General features: G+C 35.4%; 6 protein-coding genes across 6 annotated transcripts in view; 4 read left to right on the forward strand and 2 right to left on the reverse strand.

Annotated features, from left to right (window-relative positions):
• The first annotated feature begins 4,303 nt into the window (after positions 1-4,303).
• On the forward strand, positions 4,304-6,446 carry LOC132785215 (ras-related protein Rab-7a-like). The gene is made up of 4 exons (XM_060791208.1): positions 4,304-4,325; positions 5,729-5,943; positions 6,002-6,220; positions 6,278-6,446. Exons 1-4 carry the CDS (start codon positions 4,304-4,306, stop codon positions 6,413-6,415), a joined length of 594 nt encoding a protein of 197 aa, XP_060647191.1. The 3' UTR covers positions 6,416-6,446.
• Positions 6,447-6,798: 352 nt separating this feature from the next.
• On the forward strand, positions 6,799-8,316 carry LOC132787249 (ras-related protein Rab-7a-like). Its single transcript, XM_060794180.1, has 4 exons — positions 6,799-6,920; positions 7,566-7,760; positions 7,819-8,040; positions 8,101-8,316. Exons 2-4 carry the CDS (start codon positions 7,581-7,583, stop codon positions 8,236-8,238), a joined length of 540 nt encoding a protein of 179 aa, XP_060650163.1. The 5' UTR covers positions 6,799-6,920; positions 7,566-7,580; the 3' UTR covers positions 8,239-8,316.
• A 2,840-nt stretch (positions 8,317-11,156) lies between these two features.
• On the reverse strand, positions 11,157-12,399 carry LOC132784074 (ras-related protein Rab-7a-like). Its single transcript, XM_060789458.1, has 4 exons — positions 12,296-12,399; positions 11,724-11,918; positions 11,427-11,666; positions 11,157-11,366 (listed from the first exon to the last, which is right to left on the reverse strand). Exons 2-4 carry the CDS (start codon positions 11,901-11,903, stop codon positions 11,229-11,231), a joined length of 558 nt encoding a protein of 185 aa, XP_060645441.1. The 5' UTR covers positions 11,904-11,918; positions 12,296-12,399; the 3' UTR covers positions 11,157-11,228.
• A 1,849-nt stretch (positions 12,400-14,248) lies between these two features.
• Positions 14,249-16,013, forward strand: LOC132784072 (actin maturation protease). Its single transcript, XM_060789456.1, has 4 exons — positions 14,249-14,482; positions 14,547-14,782; positions 15,555-15,651; positions 15,706-16,013. Exons 1-4 carry the CDS (start codon positions 14,249-14,251, stop codon positions 15,925-15,927), a joined length of 789 nt encoding a protein of 262 aa, XP_060645439.1. The 3' UTR covers positions 15,928-16,013.
• LOC132784075 (U6 snRNA-associated Sm-like protein LSm3) lies at positions 14,890-15,460 on the forward strand. The gene is made up of 2 exons (XM_060789459.1): positions 14,890-15,017; positions 15,082-15,460. Exons 1-2 carry the CDS (start codon positions 14,997-14,999, stop codon positions 15,370-15,372), a joined length of 312 nt encoding a protein of 103 aa, XP_060645442.1. The 5' UTR covers positions 14,890-14,996; the 3' UTR covers positions 15,373-15,460.
• Positions 16,014-16,381: 368 nt separating the features above from the next.
• The window catches only part of LOC132784064 (phosphofurin acidic cluster sorting protein 2), a 45,744-nt gene continuing 42,292 nt past the window's right edge, over positions 16,382-19,833 (reverse strand). Inside the window, exons 7-11 of the mRNA XM_060789440.1 lie at positions 18,747-19,356; positions 18,197-18,686; positions 17,553-18,138; positions 17,365-17,481; positions 16,382-17,294 (exon numbers count right to left, since the gene is read on the reverse strand). Of these exons, the coding sequence (XP_060645423.1) occupies positions 17,164-17,294; positions 17,365-17,481; positions 17,553-18,138; positions 18,197-18,686; positions 18,747-19,356 (1,934 nt within the window). The 3' untranslated portion in view covers positions 16,382-17,163. The remainder of the gene's footprint in view (positions 17,295-17,364; positions 17,482-17,552; positions 18,139-18,196; positions 18,687-18,746; positions 19,357-19,833) is intronic.

Here is a 19,833-nt window from a genome sequence, read left to right on the forward strand (position 1 = left end):
TCAATTTTAGTGCCCACAAGAGCAACCGGGAATTCATTAGGGTTCTTTATATTTGCCATTAAAAAAAATTGATGCCACCACGAATTAAGACTTTCGAATGATTTTCGACGCGTAACATCAAAGACAAAAATGCAGCAATGGGCTGCTCCATAGAATGCCGTGCTCTTATATTTAAATCCATCATACCCCAATATCTCCCAAATCTGTATTATTTGTCTTGATTCAGAATCTATTAAAAATATATTGTGTTGTTTCGCTAACCTGCAGGGGAAACCAAACTGTCATTTAGAATCAATTCCTTTGTAAATAGATCCGCTCCATATGATGTTCTGCATTTACCAGAATTTTCTTCGTGGATATATCCTTTTATCAGAGAAGTTTTTCCAACGAAATCGTCCCCCAAGAGCACGATATTCAGCCTCGGTTTAAGGTATTGTGACATGTCCATTAGTTGGTCCTGAATTAAAACAAGTAAGAAAGCTACAGTCGAGTGTACTTGACTGTGAGATACCCGCTACCCATTTTGAATAAAAGCAATATATTTTGCGGTATTATTCTCAAAATATACCGGTTATACTGCAAAAATATTAAAAAATACCAATCGGTATATGTGGTATATCGATATAGTACCGCATTCAAAATATACCATAGACGGCACAATATACCAGATTGACAGCCAAAGCAACTAAGACCCCCAGTAAGTAGGCGTTTTTGTCCATACAAAAGTATTTCTTTAATAACTTCGACAATTTCTATCTGATCGCAACCAAATTTTCAGGTATCATAACTACTATAGTAATTATTGTATATATTCGCAACTCTTGCTTTGAAGTTACGCTTGTTATTCGATTTTTTTGATTTGCGGGCCTGGCAAAAATTTGAAACAAACTTGATCTGTGTGCAAACATAACAAATGCTGTCGAGAAAAAATTATAGCTCTATCTCTTATAGTCTCTGAGATCTAGGTGTTCATACGGACAGACACACAGACGGACAGACGGACATGGCTATATCATTTCGGCTGTTGACGCTGATCAAGAATATATATACTTTATAGGGTCGGAGATGCCTCCTTCTACCTGTTACATACATTTCCTGCCGGCACAAAGTTATAATAGCCTTCTACCCTATGAGTAGCGGGTATAAAAATTAGTTGTTTTAAATGGGTTAGGTATTTAATCTTATATTACATATATTTCGATCAATATTTGAACACATTGTATTGACATTAGAACGTGTCAACAGGGAGTTATGTTTAATTTTACAATCGTAAGAATTAAATTTGAGTGTAACCAGATTGCATTTATTACAACTTATATTAATAAACCTCGCGGTCACACTTCAATGCTTATATATATTAATGTTATTTAATTAATAAATAATACATATCTCACCTTTTATGAATGATTAAATAATATTTCAATTGAAGACGAAACGCCTTATTGGATTTCAAATGTTGAACTGACTACTTCTTCAACATTTTTTCTTCTTTTTATAAGAATAAGGAGATTTGTGGTTTACTAATATTACCATTATTATTCATTTGGTTACGAAAATTCCAATTCTTCATTCTTTTCTAAGAATAAATGAAGTTTGATATATAAATCTCCAAGGGTGGTCGATCATAGCTTGCTCTTGAGGTTAATAATAATAATATAAAGAAATTTAAAGAACATATTTACAATCCAGTACCGCGGTTGGTTTTCTGTATAATTTTATTCATTGATATTAAGTAGAAGGCAAGTACGAATTGCATGAAATCAGATAAATAAAGAAATCCATATTATTATTTATTATTACAAATTTCTCATGAATAATTTATGTAATGCTATTCGATGAATGATCATGAAAATGTTAAAATAATTATAATCGAAAAGGAAATGCGAAGGAATTCGGAATACATTTCAAGTTATAACTAAATGTTTGGCTGTCATCGCTTCAAACACCTGATGCACATTGATATCATCTTTTGAGGAGTACTCAAAGTAGGGAATGGAAAACGATTTACACCAATCTTCAGCCTCTTGCTTTGACACCTGGATAAAATTGAATTTAAGTTAACGAAAACACAGTAAAATTCGATGAGCACTTACTTTTCTTTTAGATTCTAAGTCAATTTTAGTACCCACAACAGCAACCGGGAATTCATTAGGATTCTCCTTATTTGTTATCATAAAAAATTCAAACCTCCGAATCTTAAGACTTTCAAATGAATTTCGACACGTAACATCAAAGACAAAAATGCAGCAATCGACTGATCTATATAATGCCGTGCCCGTATTATCATATCGTACAAGTCCATTTGTGTCTCAAGTCTATAATATCTGTAGTGATTCAGAATCGAATAAAAATTAATTGCATTGTTTCGCTAACCTGCATTGAAACCAAACTGTCATTTAGAATCAAATCCTTTATAAATAGATCCGCTCCACTCGATGTTTTACATTTACCAGAATATCCTTCGTACACATTCCGATATACCAGAGAAGTTTTTCCAACGAACTCGTCCCCCAAGAGCAAGATTTTCAGCATCGATTTATTGTTCTGTGTCTATTAGTTGGCACTGAATTAAAAAACGAATAAATGTTACTTAAAATTTATGAATCACTTATTTTCTACTTTTATGGGTTAGGTATTAAATAAATTAAATGCTTATATATATAAATGTTATTTAGTTAAAAAAAAATAATATATATTTCTCACCTTTTATAAATATTTAAATAAAAATTTGAATTGAAGACCAAACGTCTTTTTGGATTTCAAATGTTGAACTGACTTCTTCTTCAACATTTTCTCTACTTTTTATAGGGATCAGCTGCTGCTGACACAAATAACTTTATATAGCAAATAGGAGATTTGTGGTTTACTAATATTACCTTGCTAATATTACATAATTCGTCCTTTTCTAAGAATAAATAAAGTTGGATATATAAATCTCCAAGGGTGGTCGATCATAGCTTGCTCTTGAGGTTAATAATAATAATAATAATAATAATATGAAGAAATTTATAGAAGACGTCAGTATAACTCAATACATAAGTTGGTTTCTGTTTAATTTTATTATTAATTAATTTTATTTTATTCATTGATATGGAGCAATAGGCGAGTTCGAATTGCATGAAACACCAAATAAATACAGAAATCTATATTATTATTTATTATTGCATATTTCTGATGAGTAATTTGTATAATATAATTATTTAATTTATGATCATGGGAAAGTTCAAATAATTATAACCTAAAAAGGAATGCAATGGAATTTGGAATACATTTCAAATTATAAATTATAGATGTCTACAAGTATGCCTATCATCGCTCCAAACACCTGTTGCACATTTATGTCATCTTTCGAGGAGCATTCAAAGTAGGTAGTTGATAACGATTTACACCAATCTATAGCTTCTTGCTTTGACACCTGGATAAAATTTAATTTAAGTTAACGAAAACACAGTAAAATTCGAGAAGGACTTACTTTACGTTCATTTTCCAAGTCAATTTTGTTACCCACAACAGCAACCGGGAATTCATTAGGGTTTTTTTTATTTGTCATAAAAAAATCCATCCCACAACGAATTAAGATTCTCGAATGATTTTCGACTTGTAACATCGTAGACAAAAATGCAGCAATGCGCATTTCTATATTTAAATTCATCATGCCTCGATACCTCCTAAATCTGTATTATTTGTATTGATTCAGAATCGATTAAAAATATATTGCATTGTTTCACTAACCTGGAGGCAAATCATTTCCTTTGTCAATTTCTCAATATTCTCATTTTCATCAATTGATTCCAATTCACTTCTAGATACATCCGATTGCATGGTTGGAGTTGTTTTACCAAAATGTTTTGGGTTGATATATGCATCAAACAGAGAAGTTTTTCCAACGAACTTGTCCCCCAAGAGCAAGATATTCTTGTTTTCGTACATGTCTATTAGTTGGTCCTGATTTAAAAAAAAGAATAAATTTATAAATCACTTATTTTCTATTTTTAAGCATTTTAAATATGCATTAAGGTCGAAAACAAATGTAACGACAGATTTAACAGAGTCAGAGGTAAAATATCATATTTTAAAAATTAGTTGTTTTAAGTGGGTTAGGTATTTAATCTTATATTGCATATATTTCAATCAATATTTTAACGCATTGTATTGAAATTAGAACGTGTTAACAGAGCGTTATGTTTAATTTTACAATTGTAAGAATTAAATTTGAGTGTAACCACAGATTTCGGCAGAACAGAATCCGATAAATATTATCTTTTAATTTTTAAATTGCGTTATTAAAATTGTTCACATATCTATGATTATTCCATCCGGAATTTGTGAGTAGAATTCATAAATCAATGTTAAATTAAATGCTTATATAAATTAATGTTATTTAATTAATAAATAATACATAATTCTCACCTCTTATGAATGTTTAAATAAAATTTCAATTGACGACGAAACGTCTTTTTGGATTTCAAATGTTGAACTAACTACTTGCTTAACATTTTTTCTACTTTTTATAGGGATTAGCTGCTGCCAACACAAAGAACTTTATTTACCAAATAGGAGATTTGTGGTTTACTAATATTACCATTATTATTCATTTGGTTAAGAAAATTCCAATTCTTCGCCATTCATTTCTAAGAATAAATGAAGTTGGATATATAAATCTCTAGTCATTTGCAATCCAGGACCGCGGTTGCTTTTCTCTGTAATTTTATTTTCGAATTGCATGAAATTATTTATTAATACAAATTTTTTATTCGACTCTGAATCAATACAAATATTACAGATTTGGGACACATACATGATGGATTTAAATATATGGGCATGGCATTATATAGAGCAGCCCATGGCTCCATTTTTGTATTTGATGTTACGCGTCGAAAATCATTTAAAAGTCTTAATTCGTGGTGGGGTGGATTTTTTGTAATGACAAATCGGATTCATTTCATAATAATAAATTATTCATCAGATTTTTGTAATAATACATAAAATTATGCATTTCTTAGTTGATTTGATTTCATGCAATTCAATGAATAAAATTATACAGAAATCCAACCGTAATTTCTTACTAATAAGTACGTGAAAATAAAATAAATAAATGTATTAAACCATTGTTAATCATTTGTTTGCGATTTCACATAAAGCAAAAATCAATATAAAGCGGAGGTTTTTTTTGCTGATTCTTAAGTTGCAAATTAACATTGAATCAAAAGTGAATTGAGAGACCCAACAAGTGGACAGGATATAATAGTATTTAATATACAATGTGTAAAGTAATTTCTGCGCTTTGTTAATCAATTACTGTAAGACTGGACAGTACCAAAATTGAATAAATTATTGACATAAGGCTATAGCTTAAAAGGCTTAGAAAAAGCAAATACGACGACTTACAAAAACAATCTACACTGAACGGCATTTGAATTGAACTGAAGTCTGGAGAGTCAGCTCGTTTTTTCGTATCATAACATCATGTATCTCAAAACTATTGTTATCAAGGTTTAAGTACATATAGTGGTATAGATTATCGCTAATGCGTTTTCACCCTTATGTTTTCTAAGGACTGATTATTTTAGTATCCCGCAAGTTTTAGATTGAAAATTAAATTCTTATAATTGTAAAATTAAACATAACGCGCTGTTGACACGTTCTGAAATGGAAATTGAGGTTTCATTTGATTTTTCGACCTTAAAGCATATTAAAAATGGAAATTAAGTGATTTACAAATTTTAAGTAATATTTCTTTTTATTCAGGTCCAACAAAGAGACATTTTAGGAGACAATAAACCGAAGCTGAATATCTTGATCTTGGGAGACGATTCCGTTGGAAAAACTTCTCTGGTATATCGACATATCAACAAGGAATATTCTGGTGAATGCCAAACAACGTTTGGAGCGGATCTTTTTACAAAGGAATTCATTCTTGATGACACTTTGGTTTCCCTGCAGGTTAGCGAAACAATGCAAAATATTTTTAATCGATTCTGAATCAAGACAAATAATACAGATTTGGGACACAACGGGACATGATGAATTTAAATGTATGGGCATGTCATTCTATGAAGCAGCCCATGGCTGCATTTTAGTCTTTGATGTTACTAGTCGAAAATCATTCGAAAATCTTAAATTGTGGTGGGATGGATTTTTTATGACAAATAAAAAAAACCCTAATGAATTCCCGGTTGCTGTTGTGGGTAACAAAATTGACTTGGAAAATGAACGAAAAGTAAGTGCTCTTCGAATTTTACTGTGTTTTCGTTAACTTAAATTAAATTTTATCCAGGTGTCAAAGCAAGAGGCTCAAGATTGGTGTAATTCCTTATCAATTCCCTACTTTGAGTGCTCCTCGAAGGATGACATAAATGTGCAACAGGTGTTTGAAGCGTTGACAGCCAAACTTGTAGACACCCATAAGTTATAATTTGAAATGTATTCCGAAATCCTTCGCATTTCCTTTTCGGTTATAATTATTTGAACATTTTCATGATCATTTATCAAATAATTTTACATAAATTAATAATAAATAATAGTATGGATTTCTTTTTTTATCTTTATATCAATGAATAAAATTATACAGAAAACCAACCGCGGTACTGGATTGTAAACATGTTCTTTAAATTTCTTTATATTATTATTATTAACCTCAAGAGCAAGCTATGACCGACCACCCTTGGAGATTTATATATCAAACTTCATTTATTCTTAGAATTTGAATTTTTGTAACCGAGTGAATAATAATAATAATAATGGTTTTATAATATGTACTAAACCACAAATCTCCTATATGCTATATGAAGTTCTTTGTGTTAGCAGCAGCTAATCCCTATAAAAAGCAGAACAAATTTGAAGAAATATTCAGTTCAACATTTGAAATCCAATAAGGCGTTTGGTCTTCAATTGAAATTTTATTAAAACATTCATAAAAGGTGAGAAATATGTATTATTCATTAATTAAATACCATTAATTTACAATAATAATATAAGCATTTAATTTCCGGATGGATTAATCATATGAGAACAACTTAATATTGCAATTTAAAAATTAAAAGGTAATATTTTTCGGATTCTGTTCTGCCGAAATCTGTTCGTTCATTATCGCGAAGCTCGTTTCGATGCTTTCACTGGGGATTGCATGCTCCACACTCGGCAGATCAAGTTTGTTTCAAATTTTTGCCACGCCCCCTTCCGCCCCTGCAAATCAAAAACATCGAATAACAAGCGAAATTTTAAAGCTAAAGTTACGAATTTTGGTATATACAATAACTACTATAGTAGTTATGATTCCTGAAAATTTGGTTGCGATCAGATAAAAATTGTGGAAGTTATTAGAGAAATACTTTTCTATGGGCAAAAACGCCTACTTACTAGGGGTCTTAGTTGCTTTGGCCAACAATCTGGTATATTGAGCCGTCTGTAGCTTTCTTACTTGTAAAAATATAATTTTTTACCTCTGACTCTGTTAAATCAGTCGTTACATTTTTTTTCGACCTTAATGCATATTTAAAATGTTTCAAAATAGAAAATTACTGATTTATAAATTTAAAGTAACATTTATTCTATTTTTAATTAAGGATCAACTAATAAACATGTCGCGAAACAATAAATCGATGCTGAAGATCTTGCTCTTGGGGGACGAAAACGTTGGAAAATCTTCTCTGGTATATCGATATATCAATGAAGAATATTCTGGTAAATGCAAAACAACGATTGGAGTGGATCTATTTAGAAAGGATTTGATTCGAAATCACAATTTGGTTTCCCTGCAGGTTAGCGAAACAATGCAATCAATTTTTATTCGGTTCTGAATCACTACAGATATTATAGATTTGGGACACATCTGGGTTTGATGGATTTAATAAAATGGGCACGGCATTCTATAGATCAGCCGATTGCTGCATTTTTGTCTTTGATGTTACGTGTCGAAAATCATTCGAAAGTCTTAATTTTTGGCGGGATGGATTTTTTGTAATGGCAAATAAAGAGAATCCTTACGAATTCCCGGTTACTGTTGTGGCTACTAAAATTGACTTGGAAAACGAAAGAGAAGTAAGTGCTCCTCAAATCTCACTCTGTGTTTTCGTTAATTTCCAATTCAATTTTATCCAGGTGTCAAAGCAAGAGGCTCAAGATTGGTGTAATTCCTTATCAATTCCCTACTTTGAGTGCTCCTCGAAGGATGACATAAATGTGCAACAGATGTTTGAAGCGATAACAGCCAAACTTGTAGACACCTATAAGTTATAATTTAAAATGTATCTGATTCATGCAATTCGAACTTGCCTTTTTTCTAAATATCACTGAATAAAATTATACAGAAAACCAACCGCGGTACTGGATTGCAAAGGTGTTCTTCAAGTTTCTTCATATTATTATTATTATTAACCTCAAGGGCAAGCTATGACCGACCACCTTTGGAGATTTATATGTATATCCAAATTCATTTATTCTTAGAATTTGAATTTTCGTGTTAGCAGCACCTAATCCCTATAAAAAGTAGAACAATTTTGAAGAAATATTTTGAAATCCAAAAATACGTTTATGAATGTTTAAATAAAAATTCAGTTGAAGAAACTTTTATTTAAACATTCATAAAAGGTGAGAAATATGTATTATTTATTAATAAAATTTACATTTATTTATATATATTTTTTTATTTTAATAACGCAATTTAAAAATGAAAAGGTAATATTTATACTTTTTCAGGATCAACAAAAAAAAACATGTCCAAAGAAATTAGAAGGGATGTAACAATTGTGATCGAAGGGAATCCATTGGTTGGAAAGCATTCTCTAAGACATCGATTTGTAGATTTGTCGTTTCCTTCAAAAGATGAGGGTTCGTCTGTATGGACCGCCAAGAAAACGTTTTTCTATTTAAAAGCTACTAGACTTGAGTTATCGGTGAGAAAGATATACAATAAGTAATCGGATCTAAATATATATAGGTTTGGGTGACGGCTAGTAAGAAACAACGTCGAACTGAGAAACCAGATTTCTATACATCTAGCGATTGCTGTTCTCTCGTGTTTCCAATCGAGAATCATTTGAAGCTCTTGATTCGTGGCTAAATTCGTGCTTTGATTGTACCGGAAGGGAAATCATTTCCTATCGCTGTGATAGGCTGTGAATTGACAAGAAAACTCGCACTGTAAGTTGGTGTTAACAGTCATGAACTCGCGAACATAGCAGTGTGAACCTTTCTCTCAATTAATATTTAGACGAGCAACATAGAATGAATTGATATTTCAATTAAAATAAATGTTTCCTAATAATCATTGGTTTTCATTTGAAAGCAATTGGCAAAAATTAAATTCACAATGTTTAAATGACAATTTAAAATTAAATTTGAACGATCGCTTTAGCAACTGATAGAAAGCTCAGTGCTATAACACTCAAGCTTCAAGATTTAAATGAGGCGCCAAAGTAAGCGGTTGATGAAGCACATGCAAGAAAGCTCAGAGCTATAACACTCAAAGTCGAGAAATTAAATTAGCTTTTCGCTTTCTATTAATTTGTGTGTGCCTGGTATTTTAGTAACATTTTGAGTTTCAGCGAGTCTCACACACGTTTGTCAAAACTGTTGCTGTAGTCGCTGATACTTTATTGATCGTTAACTTTAAAAATAGAACTTTAAATTAAACATCCAAAACCAAAGTAGCTTTACAAATTCAAATGCAAAGTTAAATGGAAGTTCAGCAAAATTTGCAGCTTGCTGCCAATTTATGTTTGCCTGGTACTTCAGCTGTTATTTGGATTGATTTTAGCAACTGAGGTTTGCAACAACAACTATTTCAACAATTACAACAACAATAATTGTGGATACAACAACAACAACTACAACAAATATGTGCGTCAGCCATATTACATTGAAATACAAAATACATTGAAGATACCATGTGAAAACCAGGCAAACAGAAATCAGCAGCAAGTCAAAACTTAACTTTGGCGCTCAATTTAAATTCCTACAAGTTGAGTGCTATAGCAGTCAGCTTTCTTGTAACTACTTCGAAGGCCGTTAAATTTGCATTTTCGCACCCAAACGAAATTTTAATAATTTAATTAAAATTGTTATGTATTTTATACATTTAAATCTTTTTAATAACATTAATGTATATTTAAAATGAAATCAATATAGTTTTAGGTACAGTGGCACTTCTTTCGGCGTTTTTTTTTTTTTGTGTTGCATCTACTATTACAAAGGACTCTGAAAAGTCCACACACAGACGTACATGACCAGATCGTCTCGGCTGTTGACGCTGATCAAGAATATATATACTTTATAGGGTCGGAGATGCCTCCTTCTACCTGTTACATACATTTCCTGCCGGCACAAAGTTATAATACCATTCTACCCTATGGGTAGCGGGTATAAAAAGAATAAATGTTACTTAAAATTTATAAATCACTCATTTTCTATTTTTAAGCATTTTAAATATGCACTAAGGTCGAAAATCAAATGTAACGACAGATTTAACAGAGTCAAAGGTAAACGATCATATTTTAAAAATTAGTTGTTTTAAATGACACAGCATCTCGTCGCTGTCGCCGAGTGTGGTCCGATGGCTCAGGCGTAGGCAGTAAAAAAGGATCGAGCGAGCAGTGTGCTCATGCAATCGGTTGTGAAAGCATCGAAACGCGCTTCGCGATAATGAACAAACAGATTTTGGCTGAACAGAATCCGACAAATATTACCTTATAATTTTTAAATTACGTTATTATGATTATTCCATCCGAAATTTACGAGTAGAATTCATAAATTAATGTTTATATATATTAATGTTATTTAATTAATAAATAATAATGAATGTTGAAATAAAATTTTAATTGAAAACCAAACGTCTTTTTGGATTTAAAATGTTGAACTGACTACTTTCTTAACATTTTTTTCTACTTTTTATAGGGATAAGCTGCTGCTGACACAAATAACTTCATATAGCATATAAAAGTTTTGAGGTTTAGTAATATTATAAAACCATTATTATTACTATTATTATTATTATTCACTCCGTTAAAATTCCAATTCTTCATGATTCATGGTCGGTCATAGTTTGCCCTTGAGGTTAATAATAATAATAATATGAAGAAACTTGAAGAACACATTAGCAATCCAGTACCGCGGTTGGTTTTCTGTATAATTTTATTCATTGATACTAAGTAAAATCAGATAAAAAAAGAAATCCATATTATTATTTATTATTAAAAATGAATGCAAAAGAATTCGGAATACATTTCAAATTATAACTTATGGGTGTCTACAAGTTTGGCTGTCATCGCTTCGAACACCTGTTGCACATTTATGTCATCCTTCGAGGAGCACTCAAAGTAGGGAATGGAAAACGATTTACACCAATCTTGAGCCTCTTGCTTTGACACCTGGATAAAATTGAATTGGAAATTAACGAAATAACAGAGTGAGATTTGAGGAGCACTTACTTTTCTTTTAGATTCTAAGTCAATTTTATTACCCACAACAGCAACCGGGAATTCGTTAGGTTTCTCTTTATTTGCTAACATAAAAAATTCAATTCTCCGAGTCTTAAGACTTTCAAATGAATCTCGACACGTAACATCAAAGACAAAAATGCAGCAATCGGCTGATCTATACAAGTTTATACACGGCGTTACTGCCGTGCTCTTAGGATCATGTAGTACAAGCCCAGTTGTGTCCAAAGTCTATAATATCTGTAGTGATTCAGAATCGAATAAAAATTGATTGATTGTTTCGCTAACCTGCAGGGAAACCAAAGTGCCATTTGGAGTCAATGCCTTTGTAAATTGATCCTCTCCAATCGTTGTTTTCAAATCACAAATATATTTTCCATTGATATATCGATATGCCAGAGAAGTTTTTCCAACCAACTTCTCCCCCAAGAGCAAGATTTTCAGCATCGATTTATTGTTTTTCGACATGTCTATTAGTTGATCCTGAATTTAAAAAATAAAAAAATAAATAAATAAATGTTAATTTGATTTAAAAAAAATATCTCTAGGATATTAGGTTCTGTGCGGGTGATTTTGTGTTGCTTAAAAACAGCGAGAGACAGCAATCGAAGGTTCAAAGGACCTTTTTTGGGTGTCGAGGTATTGGATGAAGACAGATACGTTTTAAAGTCAACACACAGAAAAATAGACGTTACAAGTATCCACAGGAAAGTTTGTGAAAGTTATAGGATGTGCAAATTCTAGAAGAGCTTGATGTAAATTATAAAGAACAAAGTCGGTTGAAACAGAAGAGTGTTCGTGAAGTCATATGCTTATATAAATTAATGTTATTTAATTAATAAATAATACATATTTCTCACCTTTTATAAATGTTTAAATAAAATTTCAATTGAAGACCAAACGCCTTATTGGATTTTAAATGTTGAACTGAATATTTCTTAAAATTTGTTCTGCTTTTTATAGGGATTAGCTGCTGCCAACACAAAGAACTATAGGAGATTTGTGGTTTCTAATATTATAAAACCGTTATTATTCATTCGGTTACGAAAATTCCAATTATTCATCATTCATTTCTAAAAATAAATGAAGTTGGATACATAAATTTTCAAGGAATCAGCTTCGATTTATTGTTTGGTGACACGTCTCTTTGAAACGTTAAATTTAACAAAGTCAGAGCTAAAAGGCGTGTGTTTAATCTTATAATCTCATAATTGTATGTATACTAAACAAATTTTGAAAACAATGTATTGAAATCAAAACGTGTCAACAGAGCGCTTTGTTTAATTTTACAATCGTAGGAATTAAATTTTCAATCCAAAACCTGCGGGATACCAACATAATCAGTTCTTTGAAAACATAAGGGTAAACACACAGTATCGATAATCCTAACATTGTAACAATAGTTTGAGATACATCATTTTATGTCAAGAAACTACGAACTGAGTCTCTAGGTTTCAGTTTAATATCAAATTTCGTTCAGTGCAGATCATCTTTGTAAGTCGCCACCAATTTTGTTACAGTCCTGCGTAATTGATTGACCAATAAATAATATTATATATTGTCAATTTAGGTAACTTTTTGTGTTTCACAACCCACCTTTTATTCCATTTTTAATTGCAACTTAACAATAAGCAAAAAATCCTTCGCTTTATGTGGATGCAAAAGTTCTTTGTACACTCGTAATCAAATGATGAACAATGGTTTAATAAATTTATTTATTTTATTTTCGTGTACTGGTTAGTAAGAAATCTATTAATATTCAGTAAACAATATGAGTAATATATGTATGTATATATGCCTTTATGGAAGTAATGCCATTTTTAAGTATATTCAGGAATTATCTTTATATTTATTCAGCAACAACAAAGAACCATGTCTGACCGCTCTAAACGTGCTATGAAAATCGTACTAACGGGAAACAATTTCATTGAAAAAAGTTCTCTAGTGCGTCGATATGTAGATAACGATAACGAAAGATGGTGCAACTATAATAAAAAGGAGTTGGTGTTAAAAGGTTGCAAAATGGCATTGGAGGTGAGTCAGGCATGGAATCGTCATCATCATTTCAATTTCTGAATCGCCCTTTTTATCTATAGCTTTGGGCCACAGTTGGGTCAAGGGAATTCCGAACTGAGGAACAATATAGAGGTGCAGATGGCTGCATTATCGTCTTTTCAGTAACGAATCGAAAATCATTCGAGGATCTTAATTTGTGGCGAAATGAGTTCTTTTCTCTGGGAAAACCACAAAATCCTGAACAATTTCCGTTTGTCGTTGTAGGTACTAAAATTGAAGTGGAAGCTGATCGAACGGTAAGTCTATATTAAATATCAAATTAGTAGTTTTCACAAATTAAATTCCATTTAATCCAGGTGACAAAGCAAGAGGCTCAGAAGTGGTGTGATTACGTCTCCATTCCTTACTTTGAATGCTCGTCGAAAGCTGGGACCAACGTGAAAGTGGCATTTGAGACAATCATAGCAAAAGTCTTCGATTCGCAGAAACGTACAAATTTTTAAATAAAATAGAGATGATTTTCTTTTGATTTAAATACAATAATTTCAAGAAAATTTCAAGGTTTTTCATTTAGTATTGAATTATAAAAATAGCCAAGTACTAGCTCAAAATGTCGCGCTTCACACATGTTTTAACGATGTACCAACATACCAAATGAAGTGTAACCAGATTGCATTTATCACAGCTTTAGTACATTAATAAATCTCGCGGTCACACTCTAAGAAAGATGTTTTTTCTTTGAAAGATCAGCTGTTTTTTATTTATTTCTAACGTTTCGTGTCGTTCATCAACTACAAATGTCTCAAGGCATATCTATTACGCCGCCGCCTCCCCCACCAATACCACCCACCAACAGTGTTCACACATCGGCTGGAACTAATGCCAGTGTCGTTAAATTGCAATTGGCAAACAATGAATACAGTTGGGCATTGGATCATCCAGAGGTGCAGAAGGGATGCTTTCTAAGTCGAGTGTGTCAGCATGCTCCGCCCAAGGAGTGTCAATATTATAACATTGCAAGCATACTGCAAGTAATTCGATTTTTTTGTTTGAGCACTTGTCAAATTTTGGATTTAAATTATGGAAATTGTTTAGAATGGTCCCACCTGTGGCTTAACAGCGCTCAGTATGCTGCTCAATGGACAACCGACGGCAGGGGAATTGCTCACTGAGGCTGTAAAACAACACTATACCATAAATGGAGAAATGTTCAGTGCGCAGTATTTATATGAATTGTCACAAAAGTACTTAGCTTGTGAACTCTACGATGACACTCTAAATTGTGCAAACATCAAGGATCGTTTATGTGCTGGATGCTGTTTATTAGTCCCGTATCCTTTTCATGAATCACAAATTTTGTATAATTTTCGTCTCTGCGTACTGTAGTGTGTGTGACACTTTCCAACACTGTCGCCGCGTGTAGTGCCGCCTCACTGTGGTATTTTTTAGTGCAAAAAATAAGCAAGCAAAACAAGACAACTTACGTTTGCTGCAGTTTTGTTATTATTATTGTGAACGTAAAAGTGATTTGAGTGTGATTATAAAATGGCAACTGAAGAGGAACAGGTAAGCATTATAAATATACATATAAATATAATATAAATATTTCGTTATCTCACGTACTTTGCAGCTTAGCCAGGTCATATTGCCGGTCAAAGAGCCGCTGGATCTGATCCGTCTCAGCTTAGACGAGAAGGTCTATGTAAAGATGCGAAATGAGCGGGAACTGCGGGGCAGATTACACGCATTCGATCAGCACTTGAACATGGTGCTGGGCGATGCAGAGGAAACAGTGACAACCGTGGAAATCGACGAGGAAACGTACGAAGAAGTCTACAAGACCACAAAGCGCACAATTCCCATGCTCTTTGTGAGAGGAGACGGTGTCATCCTCGTGTCGCCGCCCATGAGAGTGGGCTAGAAGTGCACTCGGGAAAAGTTAAATTATATTGCGCATTTCTACATATTTGTATTAAGGTTGGATTGTAATAAACTGCTAATGAAATTTATGAGCATTTTGGGTTGTAACTTTTGCTATGAAGGTTTGTGTCTTAGCTTAACTTGACGAAGTAGTAGATTGTGCTCCTTAACTCCCCTAATTAGTTATGATGCAGATGTCAATCATGCGCCTTGCCAGAAGTCCGGACATCGAGCTCACTGGGCCCTGATTGTGGGCTACCTGATTGATGACCAGGATGAGGTGAGTTGTGAATCATTTAACGAATTAGTACTGACAACTTTATCCACTTTTTAGTTCCATGTGCTGGCGCGACATGGTAAGACACGCAATCTGGCTGTGTGGTCGCTGTCAGCGCTCAGTGAGAGCAATGCCAATCTCGTAGAGTTTGCCCAGCCCAAGGGATATCCTGACTGCACCTTCCTGCTGCCACCTGGGGGAATAAATGGACCACTTGGACTCAACGAACGTGCCATTCTAGTGAATGGATTGTCCCAGGAAATTGTTAAAGTTGTTTGACCACATGACAAATAAAAGTCATTTATAGTTTTGTCTTTAAATGTATGTATATATATATTTAATAATACAATTATAAATTACACACCTTACAATACGTTTTTGCATTTTCATTTCGTTACATTTCTTTTTCATTTTCATTTCGTTTAAATTTCACTTTTGACTTTCGGCTCAAATGATTTTCAACACTCGTATAACTCTTTTTTTTTTTAGGGAGGCTTTGCATATTGCTTGAAACTTGATGGATACCCTGCACTCAATATTGATGGGGTAACATCGACTCATACATTCCCGTTCGCATTGCCAGCTCACATACTATGAATTTTCAAAAATCACAACAATTAGAGTAGTATATATATATGTATGTGTAGATATATGCATATTGGATAGATATAGCCGAGTGCGCATACCTATCCAATAGCTACATATATGTACGCTTGTATATTGTATATGTTTATTTATTTTTAGTTACACATCCAGATAATATGTCACTGCTTGTAGGTAGTATATAGACGACGGGTTTGGTTAAATATGCAATTCGCAATCGCAGTTGCTAAATAGTTGTAGTTATAGATTACATACATATAGAGATACGTTTAGATTTAGTTAATATCGAGCCAGCCCGCTTCAAAGTGTTGAGATCATCTTGCAGGGCGGGCCTGAGCTTCTCTTCCTTTTGTTTTGTTTTGGATACAAATGAGAAACGGAAAGACGGCTAACAACTTGGCCAACAGTCTGGGGTCAAGTGACACAACAACAAACTGCGCCAACTGGCGAAAAAAGTCAAGTGTGTGTGTGTAAACTGCAACTACATTGAAAGTTTTGAAAGGATTAATTGCTAACAAGTGTTAGAACATTTCGCATTCTATTAATTTCAATATGCATACATATATATAAGTATATTAACTAGATTATTAATTACTTGCTGTCTGTGTGTGTGTGTGTGATGCAATCGTTTGATAAATTCACAATTCTTAAAATGAGAAATTAATTACAAGCTAAACGCGTATTATTTATTAACTAAAAATTTACAAATATAATAATTATAAAATAAATTATCATTCTTCTTAGTTAAACATATTTATTGCCGTGCATGTTGTGTTTGTTGTCTGGCTCCCTTGCTAAATCTCCGTCCGTCCGTCCGTCTGTCTGTCCGTCTGTCTTATCTGTTCGTGTGTGTGTGTGTGTGTGTCTCTAAGTCTCCCTCGGGGGGAGTTTGGAGGATATGGGGTATGATGACTAGGTTAATTCAGCACAGGACATGGGCGTGCAGCCGATGAGCGCAATGGGGAAATTCTTGACGTGCGTTTGCCATTGCGATGACAGCTGGAAGAACTTAACGCCAGTCCACTCAGTACCATCGATATACACTGCACGAAAAGAGGGAGAAACGGTTATGAGTGGATACTTTAGCAATTTTATTTCAATATTTCAGCTTACCTCGCAGCGGAACTGGATGCGATTGCTTGGGCGAGCAAATGAGTCGTGCCACGCCCTCAACGCACTGCTCCTTCTCGAGATCACGCTCCTTATCCTTCTTCTTGCCCAAGCGCATAACTGCAAGAGAGGAAACGAAGTTCGTAAATAACAGATTCTACGATTCTAGTTAATGCTAGTACTAAACTTACTCTGCTTCTGTTTCTTCTCCCTGGTGGCGAAACTAACAGTCAGTCCATTGGACATATCACCCAGTTGCTGTGCATGCTGCGGCAGACGCCACACCTGCAGATTCCTAAACGTACTCTTAATGCTATTCTTGCCTCCCCCCGAGTCGCCGCCACGCGACATTCCCCCCTTCGACTCCTTGACATGCTGATCGCCCGGTCGCACCAGTGGCCAATAATCCACCTGCAGCTCCACAGCTTCGGCGGCAGCCAAGGCGCCGCTAAACGTCTGCGATGACAGCGACGAGGGCGTATTCTGTGCATCACTCGAGCCTCGATCCCGATGTGAGTTGCCCGACGACGGTGGTGTCTGTAGCGGTGGTGATATGCGTCCCATATTCTGGCCTTGACTCTGGCCACCTTGCTGCTGCAGCAGCAGCTGCTGTGGCGGCGATCCGGAGACGCCGGGCGTGCTCTGGCCGCCAATGGGTATGGGCAAGCTGGAAGCGTTTCCAGAGCCTCCGCTGCTCGCCGTGCCAGCCGCATTCGAGCCGGCGTTCTCTTCGAGATCCAGCGAGGCCTGCGCATCCAAATAACCAATGCGCACATCCTGCAAAAGCAAATTTGTTAGCTTACAGACTTGTTTTGTGTACCTTTCGGTAACTTACGCTGACGAAGGGCACAAAGATCTGGCACGAATCCTCGTCCTTGTAGTTGACCATGGCCTCGGCAATGGGAATCTGTGTGCAAGGACCCGCCGCATGCAGATAGCGCTGAATGCGCTGCACCAGCTCCGCAATATCCGACTTGGCCACCGCAGCTGCATCCGCAAGATTCGCAGTCAACGCTGTGGCATTCACCGTGGTCACGGCACTAACAGCCGCAGCTGTGGCTGCAGCTCGTTCGCAGAGTTGCGACCAGTTGTCGGAGCCAAACATGGCGGCATAGGCTTGATCCATTTGGCTAAGATGCCGTGCCACGCTGCCGTTGCTGCTGCCACCACCAATGGGCACCAGATAGAAGCGCAAGTGATTCAGCCAGTCGGGCGGACGCACGCCGAGCAGCTCCACATAGTGACGCAATGTGGCGCCCTGCAGCCAATCGCCTCCAATGAGCAGCACCTTTACTGTGTGCGGCGGCTTTGCATTCGAGTTGCAGCTGAAAATATGAGAGATGGATTAGTTATTTATGATCTTAGCTTGTTTTTGATTTACTTACTATTTCTGTATCTTGGCCATGAGCGCCTGGAGCACCGCCTTGACCTCGGCCGTGTTTTGCGGCACAAAGGCTGGCTTAAAGGAGTTGGCAAACAGCGTGACAAGCTTGGCTAGCAGCGTGCTGCCGCCCAGCGCCTCGGGTGGACTGATGATGGTCACCACCTCGGGTATGACGTTGTCATCGCCGGCAAACACACGACTCAGCTGGTCGAGCAGCAGCTTCCTGGGCTCCACATTCGTAGGCGACAAGCAAGTCTCAAGCGCAGAACGCGGCTCAGCACTCAAGCTTAGCGTATGCTTTCGTTTGCCCACAGCACTGCTGCTATTGCTCACATTGCCAGCACCTGCTCCACTGCCTCCGCCTCCTGCAACAGCGGGTGTATTGCTGGAGGTGCGAAATAGTCGCGATCGCTTCTCGGTTTGTGCGTGCGGCGGTGTAATGCTGCTGCTGCCCATGTTGCCACCCACGGAGCTCACTGGTGTCAGCTGCTGATGATGCTGACGATGCAGATAATCCTTGTCACGCGGCGGACTGTTCTGTGGATCTGAATTTTGACCATCCGTATAGCCAGCATTGCCCTCATTGCCGGAACTGTCGTTACCGCCACGATCTGTGAATGGGTTGCGTAAAAGAATCCTTAAGTGAATTAGACACACACAATTGATGCATCCCAATTTAAAATTATCAATTTAAAACTGACTTTGAGGTGCTGGGGTGGCATACGATATACGATTATTGATAAAAATACATGCAGTTTATCGCCCTGCCTCCACACTCCTACACCCCACTATTCCACACTGACCACATTAGGTAGGAAAAAGGGGGAGGGGTTGAGGTGCTTTTGTGCGTAAGTTCTCGATATATTGATAAGCCATGCAGGTTATCGCCCTGTCTCAACGCTTCACACTTTTCTGATTGTGTGCACTTTAAGAGGGAATGGGAGTGGAGAGGACCAAGGTGCTTTAGTGCGTATATACATATATGTAAATAATAGATGCGTCGTTCGTAAATATAATTAAAACTTTTTACTACCTGCATACGGTATGAACTACGCACAAGCAGCAAGTACACACACACCCACATATGT

The sequence above is a fragment of the Drosophila nasuta genome, chromosome 2R (assembly GCF_023558535.2).
Source record: "Drosophila nasuta strain 15112-1781.00 chromosome 2R, ASM2355853v1, whole genome shotgun sequence".
NCBI lineage: Eukaryota > Metazoa > Arthropoda > Insecta > Diptera > Drosophilidae > Drosophila > Drosophila nasuta.